Below are 26,245 nucleotides of genomic sequence, written 5' to 3' on the forward strand. Positions count from 1 at the left end.
AGATATGCTCCAGGAACTTTCTGGGTATTGAAGTAAGGCTAACTAATCTCAGAACTTTTCCTTAGTGCCTCTCTTTAAAAAAGGCAAAAGTATTTGCCCTTTTCCAGTCCCCTGATATTTTGCTAGTCTCTTATGACTTTGTACATGCTATTGTCAAGGGCTCTGAGATCACCTATGCAGCTTCCTTCAGTAGTCTGGGAGGAAGTTCATCAGGCTCTGCTGACTTGAATTCATTCAGACCCATGAAAAGCTCTCTGACTTTCCTTTATTTCATCCCTTAGGTTGTCCCCTTCCTTAGCCAAATAATCCTTGTTAACTGCTGGTTGCAGCCTGATTTTATTTATTAATTTATTAATTTATTTTTAATGAAGACTGAGACAAAGTAGTTCTTGAGCAGCTCTGCCTTTGCATCATCCTTGTTCACCGTGGCTATTTAATTGTAGACAGCTTCCTTGGTCTTTCTGCTCTGGCCAGCATATTTCTAGAATATCTTCTTGTTGTCCTTAACATGCCTTGCCCGGCAAAGTTCATTTTTTACTTTTGCCATCCTGATTTTTTTTCCCCTGTAAGTTCCTACTATTTCTTGGGATGCTTCCTTGGTAACCTGCTCATTTTTCCATTGCTTGTATACTGTGGCACAAAGCATTTTCTGGCACATTACCGGTTTGATTGCTTTCTTCACATCTCACCTATTTCTTAATTTATTCTGGATAATACTACCATTCATAAAAAGCTTTCTACTGAAGTGCTCAAATCTATTTATCACTGAAGACCACCAGGTTTCTGTTTTATAGTCATCCTTATATTATCTGGAAGCAATTTAAAGTAGGGACTTTTACAGGGCTGAAACACTGTTATCATAATGGAGTGGAGAGGAGTGAGACTTGGTTTGTAGTTTGAGGAGTTTCTGCAGTGTTAAAAGCAGACGAGGTTCTTTGGTTAAATGTGATTATCTTTTATTAGACCAACTAAATAGCTGGAAAAAAATGTTCTTTGCAAGCTGTTGGGCACAAACACCCTACTTCCAGCAGAGGGAGAGTTTGCAAATTGGTCTAATAAAAGAGATCACATTTACCCCAAGAACCTTGTCTGCCTATGTCCTTAAACCAACACGGCTACAGTCAACATCCCTGCAACATGGAATGTTTCCCGAACTTTCTGAAATGTACTTAATGTTTGAGAATATTTTAGAAGGTTGTGTGGAATGTTTGATGAAAACCAGTTTTGACCACAATACTGGTCAAACCTAAATAAGTGGGTTTTTTGTCAACCCTATTATAAATCTGCTTGTCCATTTCAAAAGCAAAAAAATTGTAGGTAGTACCTGCTTTACTTATAAAATAAAAATGTATTCTGCTTTATGTGTAGAAATCACAAAAGAATTATGACTATGAGATTTTTGGTTAGACAACCTAGTTTGTATTCACTAGCTGATCTAGATTTAGTCAGCCAAATGTCATTTGTTCATAGTACTTAGCTAATTGGAATATCAGTTTTCAGCCTTTTAGTGCATGTGTTTTGGAATTAATGTTCCACCATTAGCAGATATTTGTCAGGAATTCCAGCATTTACTCATCTAAAGAGAGTCTATAATGCGGGGTTTCAAATAACCAAAACTTTATAGCTAAACTAATAAGAAATCAGGAAATAATTTTTAATAATCAAATTGTCTTTAATTATCAAATTGATTCAAGAAATACATACTTGAGAAAGCATTTTAACTGCAGGATTTGTCAAATATATTTTGGTTCAACTTCTGTAAAAACCAGAAACTTTTTTTTTCTGTTCGCAGAAAATTCTGTCATTGCATGAATTAATAGACAACCATCAAACTTCTGGATCCTGGTGTACATGTAAGAGATCTAGCAGGTGCCACAGCTCAGTTTGTGGCTGAGAAGCCCAATTCAGGAGTGACACAGTTTGTTATAAGTTTCACATATCCATGTGTTGTTTGAATTGGAGTCCGAGCTTACTGTTGACACTAGATTTTAGGAACCCAGCCCTTTATACCTTTGTTCCGGGCAAGCACAACCCTCAGACCAATCACAACACCAGCCAATTGATAATAGGCGAATTTATTCACACAGAATAAGAACAGAAAAGCAACAATGCAAACAATCAAACAATTTTATATCTACCGATCCTAGGGCTGTCATCAGAGTCAAAGTACTCCAAAAGGTCCAAAGGTCGGGATGCAGACTCCATTCTGAGGCTCTTTCTTAGGTGTCAGCAATCTGGAGGTGGGATGCCGAGGCCCAAAGCCCTCCTCCAGTGGGGTGTATGAAACAGGCTGCTGGTATGCCCTTGGTCAATGGTGGCCTCAGGGACCCTTCCTGGGGGATGGGATGGGAACCCCTCTCAGGGAACGAGATGTAGAGGAACAGGGAGGAAGAAGTGGGACAAGAAGGAACAGGGAGGGATGAACAAAGGGATGGGAGGGACCCTTTGTTAATCTCAAGTCTCTGCTTTTGTATTCTCCCCCCTTGATGACTCATGATGACTCTTCATCTGTGGCTGTCTCTGGTTGGCTGTCCATCTGTGGTCACACATCCACAAAGCCTTCTTTGCCTTCTCCTAATTTGGGCTGTTCCCCCAAAACCAGGACTTAGGCCCCTCTGCTCTCTGAGGCCTTGTTGTTGGTGTCACTTATCTTCTGTTTGGGACAGTATGGTGCATACTTCTTTGCTTCCTAATCTGTGTCCCCTTGTTGTGTTAGACAGCCTGTGTGCCTTGAAGGCTCAGATTTCATGTTATAGTATGCCCCCTCCCCCCCCAATTCTCAGGCTGTGTCTATTAGGCCTGGGCTAAGCAGCTAGTATTAACTTTGGATTTGGACTCGGCTGATTTGGGGGACAGTGATTTGATTTGATGATTCAAATCACTGTCCTGAATCAGTTTGGCTGAATCTGATTCGGAGATTCAGCCACTACCAACTCTGAATCAAACAGGCCCTATCCCCTGCTCAACCCCAGTGCCCCAGCAATTTAAAAAAAAAAAAAAAAAAAAAAGCTCACCAGCTCCTGCCCTGTGTGAGGAGGCTCTACCATGGGGCTCCCAGAAGCCTGGATAGTCACCATAGCAGCTGGTGAATGTAAAGCTTATTGGGTTTTTTTAAGAGCTGAGATGTTGGGGCCAGGCAGGGCTCTCATTGACGGGGCTGGGAAAGTGGGCAGGGATCTGGAGGCTCTCAGGGGAGCTGGGGGAGCAGGCAGGGGAGGGGGCCTGCTGGAGGTCCCCCCCCATGGTCCCTGTCCCCCTCCCCTGCCCCCTACTTACCTGCACAGAGTCCAGGTCCAGCTCCCTGCAGTGGCAAATGGGGACTGCCCAAATCTCCAAATCTTTCTCAGAATGTTTTCTAAATAGATTTGGAGACCTTGAATGGAATTGGACCTTTTTATTGGTCTCCCAATTCAATTTGGAGATTTGGCCAAATCAGATCAGCACCTGAAGCTTCGTACAGCCCTAATGTCCATCCATTGGCCTTGTTGTGCTAGACAGCCCACCTGCTTTCAAGACCATGAGAAGCTGAGTGCACATCTCCCAAGCTCTTAAAAATCCAGTTAACCCCTGCTGCCCATCTTGAACCCTTATAATTCATATATCTATACCTATAAGCCAATTCCCCAAAAAACAGACCTTTAAATACTGTTTTCAAGCCAACATTTACAGCACGCTTTCTTCTTTCTCACTTTGGTTCCATCCTCTGGATCAAAGCTGCTTCATATTGAGCCTGCACCCAGTGCCAGATGTTCCCCCCATATCAGATAAGATTCTACATGTTTCTCCCAGCTTTCTACACTGATGCTGAACGACTTCCTATCTTTTTGCATGCATCATGATGTCATCATAGAGAGCAACCCTGTTTTCTAGAGCTGTCTTGAATCTCGCTGTACAAAATATTCTTGGGTATACGGTCCCCTCCCATTCTTCTGACATAGCATAGCCATTGCAACCTCCTGTTCTTGATAGTGGTTTCTAAGTATGTCAGTTCTGTGCACTCCAGCACCTCTGTGTTCAGCATTTTGTCTTCCTACTTTATTTTTAGGATCTTCTGCAGAATATGTAGATCATCAAATAAATATTATTTATACAAAATGAGTACTAATGTACTCATTAGACATGAAGTTTTATGTATTTTGAAAATAGCTGACTTAGATCTAAGTGTCAGTGAATTGCTGATATAATTAATAATTTAAAGGATATCTCTCTCATACTTTAAAGCTCATGCTTTGAATATATTATTCAGTGAATACTGTTGTAACAAGAATCAGTTACTTATTTGATTAGAGATTTGAATGATGATATTTGACTCAAATGTGGCAAAGATGGGAGAAATAAAGCCACTTAAATGCTATCTGTTGTATGTGACTTAAACTGGCTTATCTGTAACTAGCAAATTCTTAGTCCAGTAAAAAACATTGCTTTTTTCACTGAAAAATAACTTAAATACAGCTGTTATTCAAAAAGGAAAAACTTCTAGGATGGACTGTGACCATTTTAAGCATCTATTTGGTAGGTGCTGATAAATCCAGATTGGCCTTGTGAGCCCCTCCATTTAAGCTTCAGCCCACCTAGGATCCTTTTAGTCAGTGGGAAGGGCTAAGCAGCTCTGAAGGATGATATAAGAGTGCTGAGGCGCACACAACTGGCAAGCAGGAAACACTAGATGTAGGAGTATGTCTGTACTACACCTCTCAGTAGCATAGATACCTGACTAAGGCTGCACATTTAACAACCTTTATCAACTGGAGATGTAGAGTGACCTGTAGGTGAGCGCTAAGGGGGTGTGAAGCAGGCCTTATTCAATTCGGATTTGGATTGCTGATATAATTATTAACGATTTTAGGGGACACTGATTTGATTCGTTGATTTGGATCACTGTCCCAATTTGATTCAGCCGAATCTGAAGATTCGATGCTGATTTGGAGAACTAGCAATTTGACCATAGACACAGCTTTAAATGTGTTTTTTCTACATACCTCGAGATACCAGGCATGGCTTGTGAACACTGAGATGGTAGGGTGGATAGAGCATCCCACAGGAGCACAGCAGTGGACCTGAAGTACTTCTGGTCAACTTCTGGGTTTGCCCCACACACATACACACACACCCTCCCCCCTCCAGCTGGGCAGTTGGCTGCAAGGGAACCCCAGGTACCCCGGCAGGCCCAGAAGGCACTAGTTGCTCAGCAGGGGGGGAAGGGTCCTCCACACGCTTTGCGGTGGATTGGAAGTGCTTCTGGTCCACTTCTGGGTCTGCCGCTGAGTGCATGAGGGATGGCCCCTGCGCTTCCTTAGGACACTCCTCCATCCGCCCCACCAGCTCAGTGTTCATGAGCCGCATGATGCCTTGAGGTGTGTAGAAAAATGTAAAGCTGTGTCTACGTGCAAATCGTTGAATCTGTCCGAATCGATTTGGAGGGTTCCAACTCAATTTGGAGAGATTAAAGGGTTTCCTGTTTCAATTCGGATTCGAAGATTCGGCCACCAAATCGAATCAGCAACCGAAGCTTCGCACAGCTCTAGTGGGCACCTCAGTGACTGGTGTTGGTAGTACCCATCTGTTGGCTAATAGCTGAGTTGTTAAGAGTTGTTATCCAAGTGGTGGGAGATCCAGGTTCTAGGCCCTTACAAGCTCCAGTCCCTAGTGTCAGACTGTTTATGCATTTGATATTAGATAGGCATTGGTTAAAGAAACAACAGTGGCGGCAAAGACTGCTAGACAGCTCAGTCTATAACATGGTGGTTAGAGTGCTGTCCTGGAAAGTAGGAGTTATAAAGTTTGAATCCCCTCAGTCTAAGAGCATAGAAGCCAGATCTCCAAGTTCTTAGGTGAATGCTCTAATCCACAGGTTGTAAACATTTTGGAGCAGGGAGCCATTTCAGGGGAGTTTAGCTCCGAGTGTTTCCAACCTGGCTGATGCCATCGGCACTGCTGCAGGTTCAGCCACTGTTTCACACTGCAGTGCCACTACCATCACTTCTCCCTGCTGCCTGAAGAAGCTGTGCCACTGAAACACTACCAAAGCCCCTGGGGTCCACAGGGCTGATAAAATGAGTGTGCAAGCCATAGGTTGCCACCCCCTGCTCTAATATATAAGTGATTATGCAAAATAATCAGTAGTCTGCTACCCAAAAAGTGGACACCTTCAACACTAATATTTTCAAGTGAGAGTGATAATGGTGGTACTTTCGTACTGAGTTAATTGTTGCCAGTGTGAGTCAAGCATTCTCTGTGGTACCTAACAGATCGGGTTTTGCTGGACATGGGCAGAGATTATTAGCTGCTTTTCCAGCTCCAGTCTGGATTGCAGTGGAGCTTATTTAGGAGCTAAGCACCTAGCTGATCAATTTGGATCATTTCTGAGCATGTTAAGAAACCTGTGTCTAGGGGTGATTTTACACATGATCCTGACAGCTGCAAGTGCTTTTAATTAGCAAGCCATGCTAATTGAAAGCATGTGTGTGTTGTATGAATCAGCAGCGCCATGCGTCCCCCTCACTGAGAAAATGGTGGCAGGGCGCTTTGAACTAAAGCACATCTAATGTGTTTTATTTCAAAGTGCACCACTGCCATTTTCTCAGTGCAGAGATGCACTGTGCGACTGATACACTTGACATGTGAGGCTGCCAGAGCCCATCAATTTACACGCTCCAGCAGACTTGATTAATTGAGTCTGCTCCAACGTGCTGGGTTTCCAGTGTGTTGGAGCAGGCTCCCCACATGTGTAAGTGCCCTAGATGGCAAGAAATTTTCTCAGGCCAAAATGGAGGCATCTAATGGAGATGGGTACCTAAATGGTTTTACAGCTGCTGGAGAAGGATTGCTCAATCATTTGTTGTGACTTTTTTTGTTGACTGATTTGGATCTGCTGCCTATTGCTAATAAAGTGAAGAACATGACAGGTAACTTATGAGATTCAGCATAAATATAGAAAGGTTGGCAGACAGTACAAGAAAAAGGCTTGGTTGATTTCTTATTTATATTTATTAAAAGTACTTTTTTCTGATCTAAGAGTTAGTTATTTCTGATGAATTACTTTCCTAGGTAGTATGCTAGGTCTAAAGATGTACCGTGTTTTGTTCCAGAGCGTAGTCCAGTCCATGAAAGATGTTTATGGGATTAATCTCTCAGATGTTCCTTCAGAGGATGATCTCTCAATATATACAAGGTAAAATACTTCTCTGTGGTCAACAATAACAGGTAGACAAATGCAATATGTGAAAAATGCTTTCTTTTCTTCACAGAACTTATTTTAATGGATTAAAATGCCTTCTTTAGAGGTAATTGGAAGATGGCTTTCTTACCGATTACCGAAAACTGAGATGTTTTCTTCAAAATCTAGATTTTTGGCTAAATTTCAGATCATCCTTAAGTCACCTCTGTAGTTTTAACTTGGAAGAGGTAACATTCTTGAAGTACAAAATTGTTGGTTTTCACAGTGAGACCTGAGATAGATAGTTAGAGGTGCAACGATATATCGGATTTTGACCAGTGTAACTGATAATGTCACTGATTAAATGCCACATCTATGCATGTAGCCGGGAATGCAGCCTGGCAGCTTGGAGACCAGCATCCAGCCAGTATGTCTGGGGGAGGAAGGAGCATTAGAGGGAGGTGGAGATTGAGGCCCCCATAGTGAGGAAGGGAGTGGGGCTGGGGCAGGGACAGGTGCTGTCCAGTTGGGGAAGTGTGGAGTGTGGGACAGAGCCAGGGGTGGCTTGTCTGGGGGGTGTGGTGGGGTAGGGGTGGCAGCTCCTAGCCACTGTGCAGACCTAAGGGTAGCTATGGGGTGCTACAAAAAATTTGCGGGTGGCTGTAGCCCACCCTGTAGCCACCCTTACCAGCACCACTGCTGTTCACCCTGCCTGCCCCAAGCGCAGCCCTGACCCAGTCTCCGGCCCCAGGCCCACAGTGAGCACCCACCCTCCCTCCATGCACAAATCTGGGGGACATGCCTCCCCTGGGGGTGCACGCAGTGGCGAGGAGCTGCTCCCCCTTCCATGCCCCCTGGATGAGCTGCCTGTGCCCTGTCCCCCACCCCAGCTGGGAAGTGCCTGCCCCTGCCCCAGCCCCATTCCCTCCTTCACCATAGGGGCCTACATCTGTCCTCTCCCCCAAGCCCCTTTCCCCCACAGATTTACTAGCCAGATGCTGGTCTCCAAGCTGCGGGGCTGCATATCAGCAATTGGATTGGTATTGGCTGATACGGCTGGTTAAAAATTGGCCATCAGTTTCAGCCAAAAAAATCTTCATCAGTGCACACCTATAAATGATTATTAAAACTGGCATGTGGACTACAAGCAGAAGCAGCAGGAAGATTGAACAAAGTAGAATAACTAGTATTAACAGTGGCTTAAATGATAGAAATACTTCTTCAAGCAAGTTACCAAGAGATGATTGAAACCCAAAATGACTATGATACCCTTATGATGAGTCGGTGAAGTAGCTACTGCATAGCCTACTATATATGTCACCATTTTAAGAAGGAATGTAGCCTCCACTTCATGAAAGCACTTATGTGACTGTTTATTCAGGAGAATATTTAAGCATATGCTAGAGTATTGTCCTGAACTGAAGTGTTTTTTTTGAATTGGGATATTTGTCTCAGTAAATTATAGTGAAGAAAAACAGGAGAAAAGGAAGCAATATTAGAAATTAGTAAGGAAAGTTAAAGGACCAAATTAAAACTTTTTTCTGCTTTGGAAAGGTTTGTATTTCTGTTGCCAAGAGAGCAATTGCTTTTGCAGATACCAAGTGTGCAAATCAATTATGCTAGCCTAGTAAATCAATATTTCAAACACCTGTTTGAGCTTTAGAATTGACAAACATGAGGCATAAGAAATCTACGCCTCACAAAAATTTTAGACATATATGTTTTTCAAGCAAATTACTACAAGCCACGAATTGAATGTAGTTAATATTTATTTTGCTTTCTAATATGTAATGGTAGGTTAATTTTATTATCCTGTGTTTCAATGAAATATTTTTGAATTGGGCAGGAATATTTAATGTATTATACATTTCTGTTCATATGAGGGTCCATTTTATACTAACCAACTAAAAGAATTTTAAGAAATGAGTGTTTTGTACTGATAAAATAGATGCTAATTTTAGCATCCTGGAAAATCGGAGTATTTCCCAAGTCAATTGTCCAGGATCACCTCTTTATCTTATGTTAAAATGGCATGCCTTCATCAAGAGCCTTGAAGTTCCCAATTCTTTAAAATGAATCACATTTTCTTTGCATAATCTATTATACTCTGACTTGTATTTTAATAAGCAGTTAGCATAACGGTTCTGTAAATTAACACCTTCTTAACTTTTGCCCACTTTTGATACTGGGAAGTTTGCAAGATCCAAACATACAATGACACTCCTTATCTCTCTAGTCTCTTGATTAGTGTTTAGTTTAGTTGGTTGGTTAGTTGGGTTCTTAGATGTATGGGTTGTCCTCCCAAAGAGAGAGTCAGAATAGCTTACAATAAGTGACAAAATAATTTTCAAAAGCAAATAGGATATAAAACAAGAATGCCATAAAAATATCCCAGATTAGCTGTGCTTGCTAAATCCCTACCCAGGCAGGAAGGTCCCAAGAACTGCAAGATGTCCAGAGTCAGGCTCTGGCAGGTCTCAATGGGGAGGGAGTTCCAGATTTGAGGAATGACTACTCAGAATGGCCTTCCTCATGTTTTTGTCATGCTGGTCATGCAGATAGTTATATCTATAATTTAAGAATAACTATTAATTCTTTCACAAAATAATTACTATTCACTCCAGTTTTGGGTTGTGTTTTTTTTTTCTTTTAATCATGGAATGGAGCCATACAACAAAATTAAGAGCCAGGTGAAGTCAAAGGATCTTTTGCTATTGACGTCACTGGGTCCAGAATGTCATCACTTATAGCAGAAATGGCCAGTTTTCTACAGAATATTGGATAATTCAAAAGTCAACCAAAACTATTTTCTTAAATCCAGAATGTCTGTTTTTTGTCAAACTGCAGTTGCTGTATAACCGTATTAGCTAAAAGCCTTTGTTCCCATTTAGTTATTCTTCATTGATCTATTTTTCAGTTTGTTTTCTCCATCATTCCAATAGTAGTCTCCAGCACTGGAATTAAAATTGAAAACTAAAAAGCCAAACTTTGTAATAGATTTCTCTTAGTTTTCTGCGTAATTGATTTAGACATAACAATGTTTCTAAATATGCATGCAGCAGGCTATTTTATCATCTCATTTTATTCATATATTCATAAATGTTGGGGTTGGAAGGGACCTCAGTAAGTCATTGAGTCTGACCCCCTGCCCTGGGCAGGAAAGAGCTCTGGGGTCAGACAGTCCTAGCTAGGTGCTTGTCCAGTCTCCTCTCTAAGCCCCCCAGGGTAGGGGAGGGCACCACCTCCCTTGGAAGCCCATTCTAGAATCTGGCAACCTTTACTGTGAAGAAGTTCAACCTAATGTCCAACCTAAATCTACTCTCCGTCAATTTGTGGCCATTGTTCCTAGTTACTCCAGGGGGTGTGCTAGTAAATAGAGCATCTCCTATTCCCTGCTACCCTCCCCTGATGAATTTTTAGAATCACAGAATCAATCAATGAGTCAGAAGGGACCTAGACAGATCATCGAGTCCAACCCCCTGCCATGGGCAGGAAGGAGCACTGCGGGTGGGAGGGGTCGTAAGACCCTAGCCAGGTGCCTATCCAGTCTCCTCTTGAACATTTCCAGGGAAGGTGAGAGCACTACCTCTCTGGGAAGCCTATTCCAGGCTCCGGCCACCCTTATAGTGAAGTAGTTCTTCCTAATATCTAACCTAAACCTATCTTCCCTCAGCTTGTGCCCATTGTTCCTGGTGACTCCAAGGGGGGCCCTGGTGAACAGACTTTCCACAAGTCCCTGCTGGTGGCCCCTGATAAGGTTGTAGGCAGCCACAAGATCCCCCCTCAGTCTCCTCTTGCAGAGACTGAAAAGATTCAGGTCCCTCAGCCTCTTCTCATAGGGCTGGCCACAGAGGCCCTCAACCATACGAGTGGCCCTCCTCTGGACCCTCTCCAGGTTCTCCATGTCCCTCTATAGGTAGCCACAAGATCACCTCTCAGCCTTCTCTTGCAGAGGCTGAAGAGATCTGTGTCCCTCAGTCTCTCCTCGTAGGGCCTTGCCTGCAGGCCTCTGACCGTATGAGTAGCCCTCCTCTGAACACTGTCGAGAAGATTCTCTGCATCCCTCTTGAAGTGTGGTGCCCAAAACTGGACTCAGTACTCCAACTGCAGCCTGACCAATGCTGCATAGAGGAGAAGCATCACCTCCCTGGACCTGTTTGTCATGCATCGGATAATACATATAAAGTGCAGTTAGCCTTGTTGATCACTTCGTCACATTGACTTATGTTCATCTATGACTCCAAGATCCCTTTCCACCACTGTGTGCTGCTGAAAAGGTCATCCCCCAGCCTATAAGTGTGTTGGTGGTTCTTTTTACCCAGGTGCAGCACTTTGCACTTGCCTTTGTTGAACTGAATCCTATTTTATTCTTCCCATTTTTCCAACCTGTCCAGATCCACCTGAATCCCCCCTCTGGTGTGTTACCTTTCCCCATAATTTGAACTTGGACAAGGATGTGGCAAGCACCCTGTCCAAGTCACTGATGAAGGCATTGAATAGCATCAATCCAAGGACTGAGCCTTGTGGGACTCCACTGCCCACATCTTTTTCAGGTCAATATCAACCCGTTCATGGCCACTTTCTGGGTGCGGCCCATAAGCCAATTTGCCACCCACCTGACCTTGTAATCATCTACATCACAGCCTGTCACTTTATTTATGAGAACAGAAGGAGATACTGTATCAAAGTCCTTCTTAAAGTCTGGGTAGATAACATCTACCTTGACTCCTGCATCCAAGCATTTTGTGACGTGGTCATAAAGAGAAGGTTAGTCAGGTAGGATCTACCTGCAGTGAATGCTTGCTGATTTCCTTTAAGCATTATTTCCCCTGCTGGGCTCCCACAAACGTGATCCTTAATGATTTTTCCCAGAGTTTTCCCAAGGATAGAGGTGAGACTAACTGGCCTGTAGTTTCGTGGTTCCTCCCTCCTCCCCTTCTTGAAAATAGGGACCACACTGGCTCTTTCCCAATCCTTGGGGACCTGACCAGGGCACCACAAGTGCTCAAACAGCTGTGCCAGCACCTCTGCTATGACACTGGCCAGTTCCTTCAGCACCTTTGTATGAAGTTCATCTGGGCTGCTGATTTGAACACATCCAGTCCATCCAAGTGCCCCTTCACTAAGTCTGTGCTAACAGGTGGTGGGCTTCTGTGTCTGTCTATGATCAGTTTGGGAGATTTGTCTTCGTCTGTGTCTAGGAATATAGATGCAAAGAACTAATTGAAAAGCTCAGCTTTGTCCCCACCTCTCTGTCACCAATTGCCCTAGTTTGTTCTGTAGAGGTCCTATGCTACCCTGCACCTTCCTTTTGCTCCTTATATATCTGAAGAAGGACTTTTTGTTGTCCTTCATTTTTGTCACCAGCCTAAGTTCTAATCTTGCTTTGGCCTTCCTAACTGATGGCCTGCAAGTGTGAGCCAAAGAGGTATAATGTACTTTCCACAGCCTGTATTTTGCCTTTAGGCTTTCCTGGACTTCTCTTTTCAGCCAAGAGTGCTTCTTTGGCGCCTTTTCCCCCTTTTATGCACAATGGGATTGTCTCCTGCGCCCATAGGATCGCTTCCTTGAGGAATGACCACCCTTTCTGGACCCCATTTCACCAATGCTCTTGAGTTTTAATGCCTCACTAACTAATCTAGTTCAGTTCATCCTGTAGTGCCAGTTCTGCTTACCAAAAATAGCCCACTAGGCACTCATATTCCATGCCTGGCTCCATACCAATGAACCAGGCTTATTACCCATTCCTACTATACCGTAAAATTCTTTGGAAACCTTAACTAGAACAAAATTGTAAGAAGCAAGGAAAAAGACAGGTCTTCAGCTTATTTTTTTAAAAGCATGCTCTGGTTTAGATGACTGCACATTTTCTTATGTATATAGGACTGGAGAAATGGAAAGAAGTATACAGATGATATTCTTTTGTAAAGACCTGGCGTTAGTCATGCGTATATAGGACCCTGAAAACAGAAAAAAAAGTTAAAGCCACATAAAAAAGTATTCATATAATGGAAAAGTACATGATGAAGCATACTGTATTCTTCTTGCATACAACAAATACCTTTTCCCTCCAAAACGAGTGTGTTTCCTAACAGGAGAAGCTGATTTTCTTACAGGTATAGAACCACCCTGTTTTAATTCCTGCTCTGCAGGAAGGGTTGCTTTGCTGAGAGAGTCAACTGACTTAATCATAGGGCCTCTCCACATGTGCAGGCATGATGGGATCTAACATGCGATCCACACAATCACACTTCCTGCTATGCTACACATGCATGGCAGGAGGCATGATTGTGGGATTGTGACCTTATTGCTGGTCTAGGGGGAGCAGGTTTGCATAGCTTGGAGCCCCCTCAGCTGACAGTGCTCTCAGCCATGTGAGTATCTGGTACATTCCCTGGGCTGGCAGATCACACTCCATATACCCCCACAGCTGGGAGATCGCAGCTGCACCCTGTGATTGCTGGGACCCAGCATCCCACAGCTGTGGACATGGTGTCTTGGCAGCTGTGGGGCACTGCTAGGGCCCAGAGTATGCAGCTGTCTGGCACTGCCAGGGCTCAGAGTTCCCTTAGCTATGGGACTCCTATCCCTGGCTGTGCTTGGTGCCCTGCTGTAGCTGGGAGCCTGGTCAACTGATGGGGTTCCCAGTCTCAGGGGCATTCCCTGCTACATGTGCAAATTAAAGCAAATTAAACCAGCTATCAAGTTATTATGTATTTTCCAGCAATAACTTTATAGCTCATAAAACTTGTTGTGGTGCAGTTGTTAATTTGCACATGTAGTGATCTAAATTAACCTGGTTAATTGCATGATACAGGTAACATGTAGAGGGGGCCATAGAGTCATAGAAAAGTAGGGCTGGAATAGACCTTCAAAGGTCATCTAGTCCAGCCTCCCACCAGAGACATGATCATGATCATGGTTGCCAGTGTGGGTATCAGCCCAGCCCCACAAAGGAGAAAAAATTAACCCTCAAGGGAATACGAGTTCCCTAAGGCGCTCTGCTTTAAAGCACTTTAATACTTGATTTGACAAGGGTTAATTTTTGCGCAATTGGCCATTTTAGAAGCACTCTGCAGCCGCTCACTTGTGTTATGTCACACATGCACATGTTGCATCATGGCTTTCAAGGGCCCGATTGCACAAGAAATGTAACTTGTGTAAGCACCATAAGTGTACCATCAGATGTGCATTTGAAGCACTTTTGAGGGTCATTTCTGAAGCACTTCTTCAACCATGAACATCTATACTCTCACTGAATGTAGTGCTTCAGAGGCACTTGCAAGTGTCTTTAGGTCTGTCTATGGCCTAAAGAACTCAAGTCTGTCATATATGATAAAATTTACTTTGAGTTCCTTTCCACTTTCCCTGTGTAGCAGCTTGCTTAGTTCATTCATTCATTCATTCATTCATTCATTGCCAGGGGGGATCCCAGCATGTGTTTCTATCTTAAATTCCTTCTTACAAGTTTTGGGAACCAGGAAGAATCTTCTACTCTGAAAGTATTAATTAAGTAGGAGAAAGACAGACAGCTTGATCTGTGATGTGGCTCCCTTTCTCCACAGGCCTGAGAGGTGGTGGAATCTCCATCCATGGAAGTTTTTAAGGCCCAGCTCGACAAAGCCCTGGCTAGAATGATTTAGTTGTGAATGGTCCTGCTTTGAGCAGGGGGTTGGACTAGATGGCCCCCTGAGGTCCCTTCCAGCCCTAATTTTCTATGATTCTATCTGCCATCAGGAGGAAATGGAGTTGAAGCGGATGAATAGGGCTATCAGCTTTTTAGAGATCTGCCAGTCAAGAGAGAAATTAAGTTTGGGATCACATTAATTGCATGCAACTGAAGCCAACTTACCATCTCTCTTCCTGGATTTTTTCAAAAGTTCCCATGCCACCTGACTTCTTCTGAAGTGATGCAGGTGCTCTTCTTTCTCCCTCTCCAGGACATAGATAGTAGGCAGCTCATACTATGAAAGCAGTACATCATTCCAACTATCTTCTTTTGCTGATAGTCCTGCCTTCTCTCCCTGTGAAATAGCAAGCAACACCTACAAATGGACACACCTTGTTCTAGGTGAGGGGAGTCAAACTTACAGTCTACAAGCCAAATCTGGCCCATGGGGGTGGGTCATCTGGCTTTTAGGGCTTCTTGCCACAGCTGCCAGAGATGCCGTGTTGGCTCAGCCAGTACCCATGGGTTAATGCAGTCACTACACAAAGTAAGTACTCTCTTACCCCCTTTCCTGCTGCTGAATTAGCTGTTTTCAGCCACTGATGATGATGAAAATTGGTGGCAGTCAGTGGCAGAAGTGAGTGGTTGCATTGTTAACTCCTGCATGCCGATAGGGAATGTCTTGCCAACTGATTTTTTGAGTTCAACATCTCTGTTGTAGATAATGCAAAGGAGTCCTCCTACCTAAAGCTTTAAGCATATGCTTTTTTCCCCCTTAGAATAGGCCAAGATTGATCCATTACTCAGCAAAAGCTTCACTTTTTGCACATCATTTTTATTGACTCATTAAAGTTATTATAAGTAGTTTTCTTACTCTGTCCTCCTGTCCACTGCTGTTCACAGGTTTGTTCAGTTGGGACAGAGTCGGCATAAACAAGACATGATCAGCCATCAGCTTTGTTCAAAACACTCCCTAGATGGGGTTATAAAACTGTAAGTACTGCTTGTTCTTGTCATTCTTATTTTTTTTCTGTGGGTCCCTCATCTGACTCAATTCTTCAGAGTCTAACATCATCCTTGAAAACTCATTGGATAAATTTATAATATGAAAACATCTTGAATGCCACAAATATTTTGTAATTCTTCTACCTTCATTACCTGTACTGAAATGAGGGCTGTGCAAAATGTTGCCAGCTGTTTTGACTCATTTCAGGCTCAAAACCGGGAAATTGAAACGAAACAGAGAGCTTCAAAACAGCCTCAAAACAAAACGAGGCAAGTTGAAACATTAGAAATGTTTTAAACATTTTGAGTTTTGAAGCACAAGCCGGGCTTGCCTGCAGGGAAGCAAACTAAAGTAAGGAGAGGGAGGGGGAAGGGGGGGGAAGGGGTGCTCTCATTGACTGTGTAGCTGGCCAGTGACTGTCACCGTTCCCTGAGGTCCCTTCCAATTCCAGTGCTCTGGGGGAGGGACGGAAAAACTGCATAAAAAGCAGCATTGTTTTGCCTGTCAGCAGCCAGAGGTGCGGGGCCCTAGAACCCAGACTCCCCCTGCACCTATCTTTGAAAGCTGGCAGGTTTTGTGGCCTCAGCAGGGGCTAGCATGCCTGCAGTTTTTACCCTGCTGCGCCTTAACATACACACAGTGTCACCCATACCACAAGTTTTGCTTGTCCACAGCTTGAGGTGCAGTTTCCCCCAAACCCCTGCACCTATCTCCTTGAAACTTGGCAGGCTTTGTGGCCTCAGCAAGGGCTAGCATGCCTGCAGTTTTGACCCTGTTGTGGCTTAACACATACACATAATATGAGTTTGGTTTCAAGACTTTGAGGTGCAATTTCCCCCAAACCCCTGCACCTATCTCCTTGAAACTTGGCAGGCTTCATGCCCTCAGAAGGGACTATCATTCCTGCAGATCAGACCAGAAATGACAAAGATACAGGCTGTTTTGAGCTTCCCCATTATAGCCTATGGGGGGAAACTGTTTTGACGAAACAAAATGGAACAGCAGTTTTGATTTGAAACAAAACGCTGTTCCGTCAAAATGCAAGTCGAAACGGAATGGTGCTGTTTCGCACAGCCCTACTGAACACAAGGTTCAAACACTAAATACAGTGGCAACCTATATAAATACTCCATCAGATGCTCAAGCTGTTTGTTTTCCTCTGAAATAGGCAACACATTTATACCTTTTCTGTCAGTAAAATCTCATTGCATTTCACTGTTAAAGGGAATTATTTAAATTATGAGAATAAAACAAGATGTGCCCTTCCAAGGCTGTGATTTAGTTTTCAAATGAAAATTTGTTTCAAATATATTCTTTTTATGGTAAGAAAATCTAGTGTTACTACTCACTATAATGTTTGAATATTTTAAGCTACTAATTGAAAGTAAATTAAGCCCTTCCAGCTTGTCTCATTGCTTGCCCGCATCTTGTGAACCCCTTCATCATTTGCCTCTAGTTTGATGCATAACTCCTTTAACTCACAGTGCAAATGGCTACTGAGAATAACTTCCAGGTACTTTTGTTTTACAGTGCTGGTCCATTGTGCTAGCTATCTTTGGGTCTGTGCGCAAGGGATTTTCTATTAGTTTACTCTGTCTTTTGGTTTCCTGTGGTTAAGGACAATAATTAGGTAGTAACCTTAAACCAGTGTGGGCCCAGTGTAGCAAACTTGCATTTTCTGTGTATTATAAGAAAATAATAGGATAAGGAAAATAGTCAGAGGTTGTTAATCTTCACAAGTTATACCTTGACGGGCATAGACATTAATAGAAACCAATGGGAAAAATATGGAATCCTACTTATAAAGTTAATGTTGGAATTATGTTGGAAGCTTGATTGTAAAATTTTGCAGTGTCGTGCTACCCATTTCACTTGCCCCATTTGTAAAATAGGATGCAGCACCTCTCGAGTGAAAAGCCTTTCTTATACTGAGGTCAAAAAACAGAGCTTGCTTTTGAATATAAGTGTCTAAACTGTGCAGTAGCCTACTTGCTGGCAGCAGGATTTTAATATGAAGTTGTTTGTCCAAATTATATTCAGTTTTATTTTATGCTGGTAGTGTAGTTGTGATCAGTAAACCAGTCAGTTTATTAAATAACTTTATCATAATCATCATTATATTTTGTAGTTATACATGACATGACATGGTATTGTTGTACACTTTAACTACTTTTTTAGGTTGGGAGTAAAAAAAAACTTGACGAAAGCATTTTATTTAATATATTCTAGCAGACCTGCAAAAGAAAAAAAAAGGTACAGGTTTGTGTATAGAAACGAGTCTTTAAAATATATTATTCATTAAAAGTACAGTGGTTGCAAATGGTAAGATTTGCTCCTAATAAAATTTGAGATGGCAAATGACATTTGGAAAATAAGGACATTTGTCAAAAATTAAAGTAGCTACAACCGTTCTATTGCAGTATTGGTGCCATAAGCATTAAAAATTGAGTTAGCTGCCCATCTCCCCAAATGCAGTGCTGGCATAAAAATCATGAGATTTTTCAAAATAGTGTATCTTTGGATTTTTTTATTTTCTTGTTTTTATGTTCTTTAGAAGTCCATTCCTCAGTGAAATATAATGCCTTTGTACATTTGACAGTGAGAATGAAAGCACCTAGGGAGACATTAAGAATATTTTTCAAACATTGGCTTTCTTAAGTCAAATTATACTGTATTTACTTAAATTTGAGATGAGGTTTATTTCCTGCTCCCCCCCAGTCATCCTTAGGTGGGAGGGGGGACAGACACTTACCTTGGACTCAAACCTGGGGCAGGTAGAGGCTCAGCTCTGGCTTTGTCCCCAGGGCAAAATGGCTTGTTTGATCTGGGAGGGGGCATGTGACTTGGGGAGTGCAGGGGAGAGTGCTGGGGGAGGGGGGACCTACAGTCTGGCCCCCTCGCCACCCTCTGCCTGCTGTACCTGTGCTTACCCCCACACATGCACACTGCTCCCCACTGCAGCCTGTCTTCCCCCCACCACCTGCTGCTCCTTTCTTCTCCCTTCCTTCCCCTCCCCTTACCTTCTACTCCAGCTCTGTTCCCTCCAGCCCCAGTCTGGTCTGGAGCTGCTGCCACTTCTTCCCTGGGCTGGGGCTGCACCAGGACAGTGCTACTGTTGACTGCCCTGGAGGAGCAGAGCTGCAGCAGAAGGTAAGGGGGGAGGTGGATGGGCAAAGGGTCGGGGGACAGGCAGTGGGTGATGGGCACAGGCGCTGGGTAGATGGGGAGCAGGAAGTGGGGAGGCAGGCTGCAGGATGGAAGGCAGGGAGTTGGGGCCAGTAGGTACAGACAGGGGGCAAAGGGTTGGGGGACAGGCTGCAGGAAGAGACAGGGAGTGAGGTGCCAGGCAAAGGCGTAGGGGGCAGGTGGCAAGGGGGCATGTGGCCGGTGGGGGGAGTGCAGAGTGGACCTCAAGGATTGCCTTTCCTCTGCTGGTTATATCAAGTATCTGAACACTCCCAAGATGAGGTAAAATTTTGTATGTTCAAATTCTTCATGAATATATCTTGAATGAAGAAAACCAGAGAAAATTAAACATTTCTTATTAAAAAATATATCTCGTGTTATTATCCTATATGGATAGTTTGTGATTGTTCTTTGGAGGAAAATTGTAACTAATCGTTATTGTAAAGCATGCTTTTTACTTTTGGAAGGAGGCAGTAGATTCCCAAAAGGAAACTAAATGTTGAATTGCTGGTCTGAGGAAGGAGCAGCTTTTGTTCAGGGAGTGCTAACCTCCTAGAGCACACAGTAGAAAATTATTAAGAGCTTATCCAAGGCCCAGATCTAATTAGCTAGATAAGGAGCAGGTTGAGAGAGAGCGGCAGTTCTTAATAACAGTCCGTAATTGCAGAAAGGTAACTGAGGACAAGAGAGGACAAATTGAGTAAAGCAAGGCTTACATCTTGTAGACCATGCAGTATTCCTAGAGAGAAAATGAAATTCTAACATATTTCATAGTAAAACTGTTCTCAGGTGTTTTCTTGCATCCAAATGCTATAGTGTGTTTTATTTGGAAGTGGTTGGGATATTGGAGTGTTAAGTGTTTTGAAAGGCAAGTGCAATAAGATCAGCCTAAGATGAGAGAGTTATCTACCTTCAGTTTACAAGTGGAATGTTTTGCAGACACAAATGTAAGATCAAATTAAAATTTGTCTTTTGAAAACTCACTCTCTCAAAAATATTTGAACTAAAAAATAGCTATTGTAAAAGAGTTAAACCTAACCATTATGGAATTCTAATATATAACTAAATGTAGTTCTTCAGACAGTCCTGTCCTTTCAAGAAACTTGTCCACCATTGTGTTATTATATTTAGGAGTTGTATTGTATTTTACTGTTTGAAGATTGATCTCTCACTAGCAAAAGTATTCTTTATATACTGTAAGGTTCTTTTAGGGTATTTTCTGTGTGTGCATCTTCTTTCTTGTGTAATTCAGTTCTTATGTCAGTAGCTTATTAATCCAATTTGCCCCTCTGTTCATGAGAGAATCAAATCATCCTGAATTGTACAGAAGTTTTGACATGTACACTAAGGACAAAGAAGGAACCACCAAAATAGTTAGACACTGTCTTCATAGTGTTTGAAGGGTCTTGTGCCCTGAGACAACACAACGAGATATATGTAATTCTTTTTTGCTTGATGAGGCAATAGAAGGAAAAAGAGAGTCTTGTCCATTATTTAGCTGCCATTAATTGCCACTTCCTTAGTCCTTGCAGCTTCCTAAATAGCTTCTGAATTGTATAGAAAAAAAGATTCCATATAATTCAGTTAAGAAAATTACGAGCATATTAGTAAAAGCTGAAGTACAAAAGCTGTTCCAAAACCAGATCAAGGAACTTGACACACAGATCCCAAGAATAAGAATCCTGCGAGATAATATCTTCAAAGAAACAGGCATACAAATATGCAATTTTCTCTTTTGCTTCTGTCAGAAGTAGTGATTTGAAAGCACAAAAGCTGAAAGGTTTGTTCATTATGCCATTATATAAAAATATTATGGACAAATGAAACAAATTGTCTTTTCAAAGCTGAGGAATTGTAATGACTCCAAAAACAAATATTTTGTAACTGAATATAGCTGCAGTGTTCAGAGTAATACTTTATTAAATATAAAGTTTTGTGCATATCACGGTAATATGTTCTAATGATCAAAAGAAACATTTTGTAGCAGTTGATGCAATTTAAAAGAAAGTTCTCAAAATTTTCCTTATCATATAAACTTTACTGCCTTTATTGTTGAACGTCACAACTCCTAACTGTACTAATAAAGAGAAGTATGCTGTTTTTACTTTCTCTAGATTAAGGAAGTTTGTTACTCTGGAGCTTTCTAACATGACAAAAGTAATCAAATGGTAAGCAAGTAAATCTATTTAAGGAAGGACATCTTAAAACTCTTACTTGTCCATCGTTTTGCATATCAGAGGAAAGTAGAATAAATAAATACTGTATTTACTTAAATATAATGATGTGTCCCACCCCCCCCAATCAACATAGTAGAAAAAAGTCCTTCGTCTTACATTTGCATACAAGGAAACTTCATTGTCTATCATTAAACTGCTGCTAAAAGCTGCATGTACTCAGTAATGGAAAACTTACTAGCATGAACGCTGTGTGCCCCCAGAGGCTGGGGGCACACAGCAACCACCCACAGAGCGCACCTGAGCCTTCTAAATAAAACTGCTCCACTCCATCATTAGCTGTCCCTAGGACTGTTTAGGTTCAACTAGGCTGTGGGCATCCAGCTTTCAACTTGCCAATGCAGAGGGAGCCTGGGATTTCAGGCTGTCTCTGCACTGATAAGTAGAAATGGGAGCATTAAGACCTGTTCTTTGATCCCAAAATTGCATGTCCTGCCATGCGTGTCCCATCATGCCGTTAAATGAGAATGTGTCAGGGTAAAAAAGATTTTTTTATTCTGTGGTTACTGTGGATCTTTGCATATATTCTCTTATCTGCCCGCACCCCCACCACCCCATTCATATTGTTAGAGGCCTGTGTTACCTAGATGCTGTTCTGGTTAAACTGAGCAGGTGCAGTCCCAGTGAGCACTGGTATTGAAATGGTATTACAAGTCTTGCACCTGAAGGGCATTTGTGCATCCAAAGTGGAATATTTTGAAGAACCACAATTATAATAGGGTGAGTAGCTTTTCATTTGCAGTTGTGAACAATGCATGAAAAATATTTAAATGACTAAGAGGAAAGTATGACTTGTCTTAAAAAAATTAAGTCCTATTAAGAGCTATGAATTAGCATTTAGTTGTAGAAAAAATTGCACCAACAAGCAGAATTAAGGTACATTTACCTCTATCTTCATTTTTTTATTCTTACGAACAAAAGCGGAGGCTAAACGCACTGAGAGCACTACAGCTCTATGCACACTGAGAGTACTTAATAAAAGTAGCTTGGCATGCTGTGAGATCTGTGAGGAACACAGCTAATTAAATGGATCAGGGTGTCAGTATGTCAGCTTCCAGATTTATAGTTTAAAAAAAAGAGAAAAATAATTGCAGTACATATTTATGTAAACTGTTTTTAGGACACCAGAATATTATCTGAAACACCAGATCAAATTTAAGGTCAGAGAGACTTTCTGTTGGGCAGAATTCCTGCATGAGAGCTGTGCATCACTTAATCGTATTGTCAGGATGTAAATCTCAAGGGGAGCATTACTCTAGGCCTCTTTACACAGTTTGTCTTTCACACTGTCCCGTAGCTTCAAACCCCTTAGTGAGTAAGGCACATGATACCAAAGAGACCTGGCTCGTGTTCAGTGACTTGCTTTGGGAACTCAGTCCTCAAAGCAACAGATGAGGTAGTTCAAGACAAAAATGTCATTTTTCAGAGCTAATTCTGAAATTTACTACTCCAATTAGGCCTTCCCACAAAGCAAAGCCAAACTACCATTTACTGAAATATATAAACTTATTATATAAGTGACATTGCATAATCCATAGAAACCTGGGGATGGGAAAGAGAAGGTGCTTTGACTTGTTGATATGAACTATTTTGTATAGGTCTGGAATGTGCGATCCAACCTATGTTCATGGGAGCAGTAACAAGAAGTAGATAGAAAGGGAGTATAGAAGAGAGGCTGTAGCAGCTGTGTGGTTGAAACCATCCTGTACATCCTGTGCACAGCTCAGTTAAGAACCTTGCCATTCTAAAATCAAAATCAGATCGTTGCTATTTTAAAATCAAATGGTTGTGATTCATTCCTTTTTCTTATTTCATCTACAAGGATCTGTTTTGCAGATGTTACTGCTTTATTTACAAGCAAAGACCTACAAATAAATATTTTTTCTAACTACTGTATGGTATGCTCAGGAATAAGTAATGTATGTTTTGTGGGGAGTGAATTAGCATGATGGCATACTATATCATGAGGAAATAATTTGTTTGAATGACCCCATCTTGGCAGGAGTCTTATTGTTACTTCCCTCACTAATCTTACTTCCCTATTATAAAACAAGTAATAGGGAAGCTCTACACATTTTTGATCTCTAAGGAAAACAGTAAAAGGAAAGAACTTGTGCATTTGTGGTCTCATGCTGTCCTTGGAACCTTCTTTTTTCGAGGCACTCGGTCATGGGAGACACAAATTGCTAGGTGCCACGTAAGTTCTTCAGTCTACTCAGCTGTGAATCTTGTTTTCATTACATTTTGTTTTCATTACATCTTAAAATATAGCAATGAAAAACAGTCATCAGAGTGTATATAATTCATTGAAATAACCTAATTACCTTGAAAAATGTTACTTCAGTTTTCAGAGTGTTCATCTTGTTTCTTCCACACATCCTATTTTTAATGTATATGGGTTAGTACCATGCTTCATTTCTTGAAGGGGCAGAGATTAAAATCTACTTTTGTTTGCTGAGTAAACATGGCATATTACTACTGCTTCATGGTTACGTTAAAGATGTGATTATTATTGAACTTGTCAATTCTCGGTCAGTTAAAGTCCTGTCAGTTGCTAAGTTTTCTTCTGTTGTTAAGAGTTAAAAGAAGTAGCTTGACTAAATATTCTTAAAATGATGAAATACGTTTACTTTTAATGTTGGATTTATGATAGGAGAATCATCTGAATGGTCTCTTGATTCTTGTACACCTAGTGAATAGAAGAAAAATGAATTTAACTCCTGCACAGGTGGCTCTTCAGTAACTATAGTACCTGGGCTAAACTCAAAATCATCTGATTGTAAGCAAGGAGAATTCCATGGGAAATTGTCTTTTCAAGAGCTAAATCAAGAGTTAGTTATTTTTTCCTTCCAGTAAATGCCCAGGCTAACTAGGTTCTGCTAGGAACTTTTAGATTAATAGTTTGTAGGTTGGATGATTTTGCCTGTGGTATGAGCAGAGCAGTAGGGTACCATGTCTCTTACTTTTGTCCTACTCTTGTTTTTGGAAAAATCAGGCAACATGGAAACATTTATGGTGGCTTTTTGATGGCTCAGTGATCCTTGTTTCTTTAAACTGTAGTGCATCATACAGACTTCTCCTTGGAAACTGCCCCTCAGGTCATAATTTCTACTCACAGTCCTGACAGTTTCTCCAGCTTTGAGCATTATGTCCAGTGGATCGTAGCAGAGACCATACTTAACTATAGATTTCCCAAAGGAATTGTCATTCCTGGTGAAGACATAACGCCATAAAAAGAAGATGACTATGACAGACAACTCCTAATCAGTATGTTTCCTGTGTCAAGGGCACCTTTGCAATGACCTCATCAGTTATAATCCTTTAATTTTATTTTCATAGATGGGTGATAGAGCAGCAGGTATCTCCTGAGAAATTCACCAGTGAAGTTGTGTATAACGTATTCTCATTCATCATGGCACTATTGCAAAATACTAAGCATATTTAATAGATTAGCTCTTCACACAAATTGTCTTATTTAATGAAAGCCCTTTACTCATTTTACTAATTGGAAAAAATGAGTATTGTCCAAACCTTTGGAACTTAATGTGGGGTTATTAATCAGCAATGGCGTGCATGAACTTGCAGTTATTCAAATATGTCTTTTTAGCATGCTGATAAAGATAGGTGGAAAATTGAAATTTAGTTTGCTCAGTGCTTAAAATGAAACACTTTGCTATATAGTTGCCATCACATCTAAGAGAAAGGCTGTTGACTCATTAAGGCTCGAGAAATGTCAGCTCTTTAGAAGCAAAGCAATAAGTGAGGTATCAAATTTGTTCACTGTTTGCCTTGTTAGTTAATAATTACTACTGTACTTGGAGCAGTTATATACAGCAAAAACACTAGGTTGTGTGGTCTTTTATGGTATTTAAAAATAATACTGGGTAAGTTAGTTTGGTGTAACTACAGTATTTGACATTAGCCCTGTAAGACCATAAAGGACAAATTTTCAAACTCTGAGTTTAGAGGTAAGCACATAACTGAATTGTCTCTGAAAATTAAACTACTTAGGCATCACAACATGGTGCTAACTAGGCATCACATTCTAGAAATCTGTCTTAATCTTTCATAAGAGTCTAGAAAGACATTGCATTGGTAAAGGTGGGTAAAATATCAGATACTTTAGTAAACTTCCATAGAAGTTATATACCATATTTACTCAAGTCTTGTCTTAAAATCAAATGTGGGTGGTGGGCAGGCAGCTGCTGTGGCTTGGGCCCTAGCTCCTGTCTGAGGTTGGAGCCATAGCCACAGCTGCTGCTGCCCCTTCCCCCCCAACCTTGACTGCTGTTGTACCCCACCATCCCCCCCAGCGACATCTTCCCCCTCTTGCAGCCTCTGTTCCCCAGCCTGCCCCTTTCCCTCCCCCCACCTTACTTTTTGTTCAGTGCTAGCAGACTGTCTGTGCTATGTGAAGCCTGCATGGCTGCTATGGGTTCAGGCTGGGGCCATGCTCAGTGTCCCAGGTTAGAACAGGGATGGATCCTGCCAATGCGGAGCAAGGTATGGGGAGGGGAGAGGGGGGAAGCAGAGGCTGAGAGGGAGGGCCTAGAGGGAGGTCAGGCACAAGCAGGGGGCAAGCTGTTTGGCCTCCCCACACCACTTCCCCCCTCCCACACACACACACGGTCTGTACCCCACCCCTGCAGTGGTGGGCATGATGAATTAGAGATGACCCTCCAGTAATTAGATTTTATACATGGAAATTTCAACAAATGTATACATTTTCTATGTATAGAATTTAATTATTGGGGAGTTGTCTTAAATTAAGGGTCATCTTAGATTTGAGTAAACATGGTACATTCATATATTATTCCATTCAGATTCCTCCAAAATAAATTACTGAGTTGATTGATACTGTGGCAGAGATTCTTTTGTATCAAATATCATGTAGGATTTGGTTAAAAAAAAATAGAAGTGAAAGAGAGAGAGAGCAAGAGAGATAAAAACTGGAAAGTGTTCTCTTTCCCTGATAAAATTCGGAACACATTAGT

The 26,245-nt window shown here is 41.8% G+C and overlaps 1 protein-coding gene across 1 annotated transcript in view; it reads left to right on the plus strand.

The window, feature by feature from the left end:
* The window catches only part of FIG4 (FIG4 phosphoinositide 5-phosphatase), a 132,784-nt gene that overhangs the window by 89,620 nt on the left and 16,919 nt on the right, over positions 1–26,245 (plus strand). Inside the window, exons 21-22 of the mRNA XM_090037728.1 lie at positions 7,089–7,171; positions 15,729–15,818. Coding sequence (XP_089893854.1) covers positions 7,089–7,171; positions 15,729–15,818 — 173 coding nt within the window. The remainder of the gene's footprint in view (positions 1–7,088; positions 7,172–15,728; positions 15,819–26,245) is intronic.

Source organism: Crocodylus siamensis, chromosome 1, assembly GCF_052110815.1.
Source record: "Crocodylus siamensis isolate JL-2025a chromosome 1, ASM5211081v1, whole genome shotgun sequence".
NCBI lineage: Eukaryota > Metazoa > Chordata > Crocodylia > Crocodylidae > Crocodylus > Crocodylus siamensis.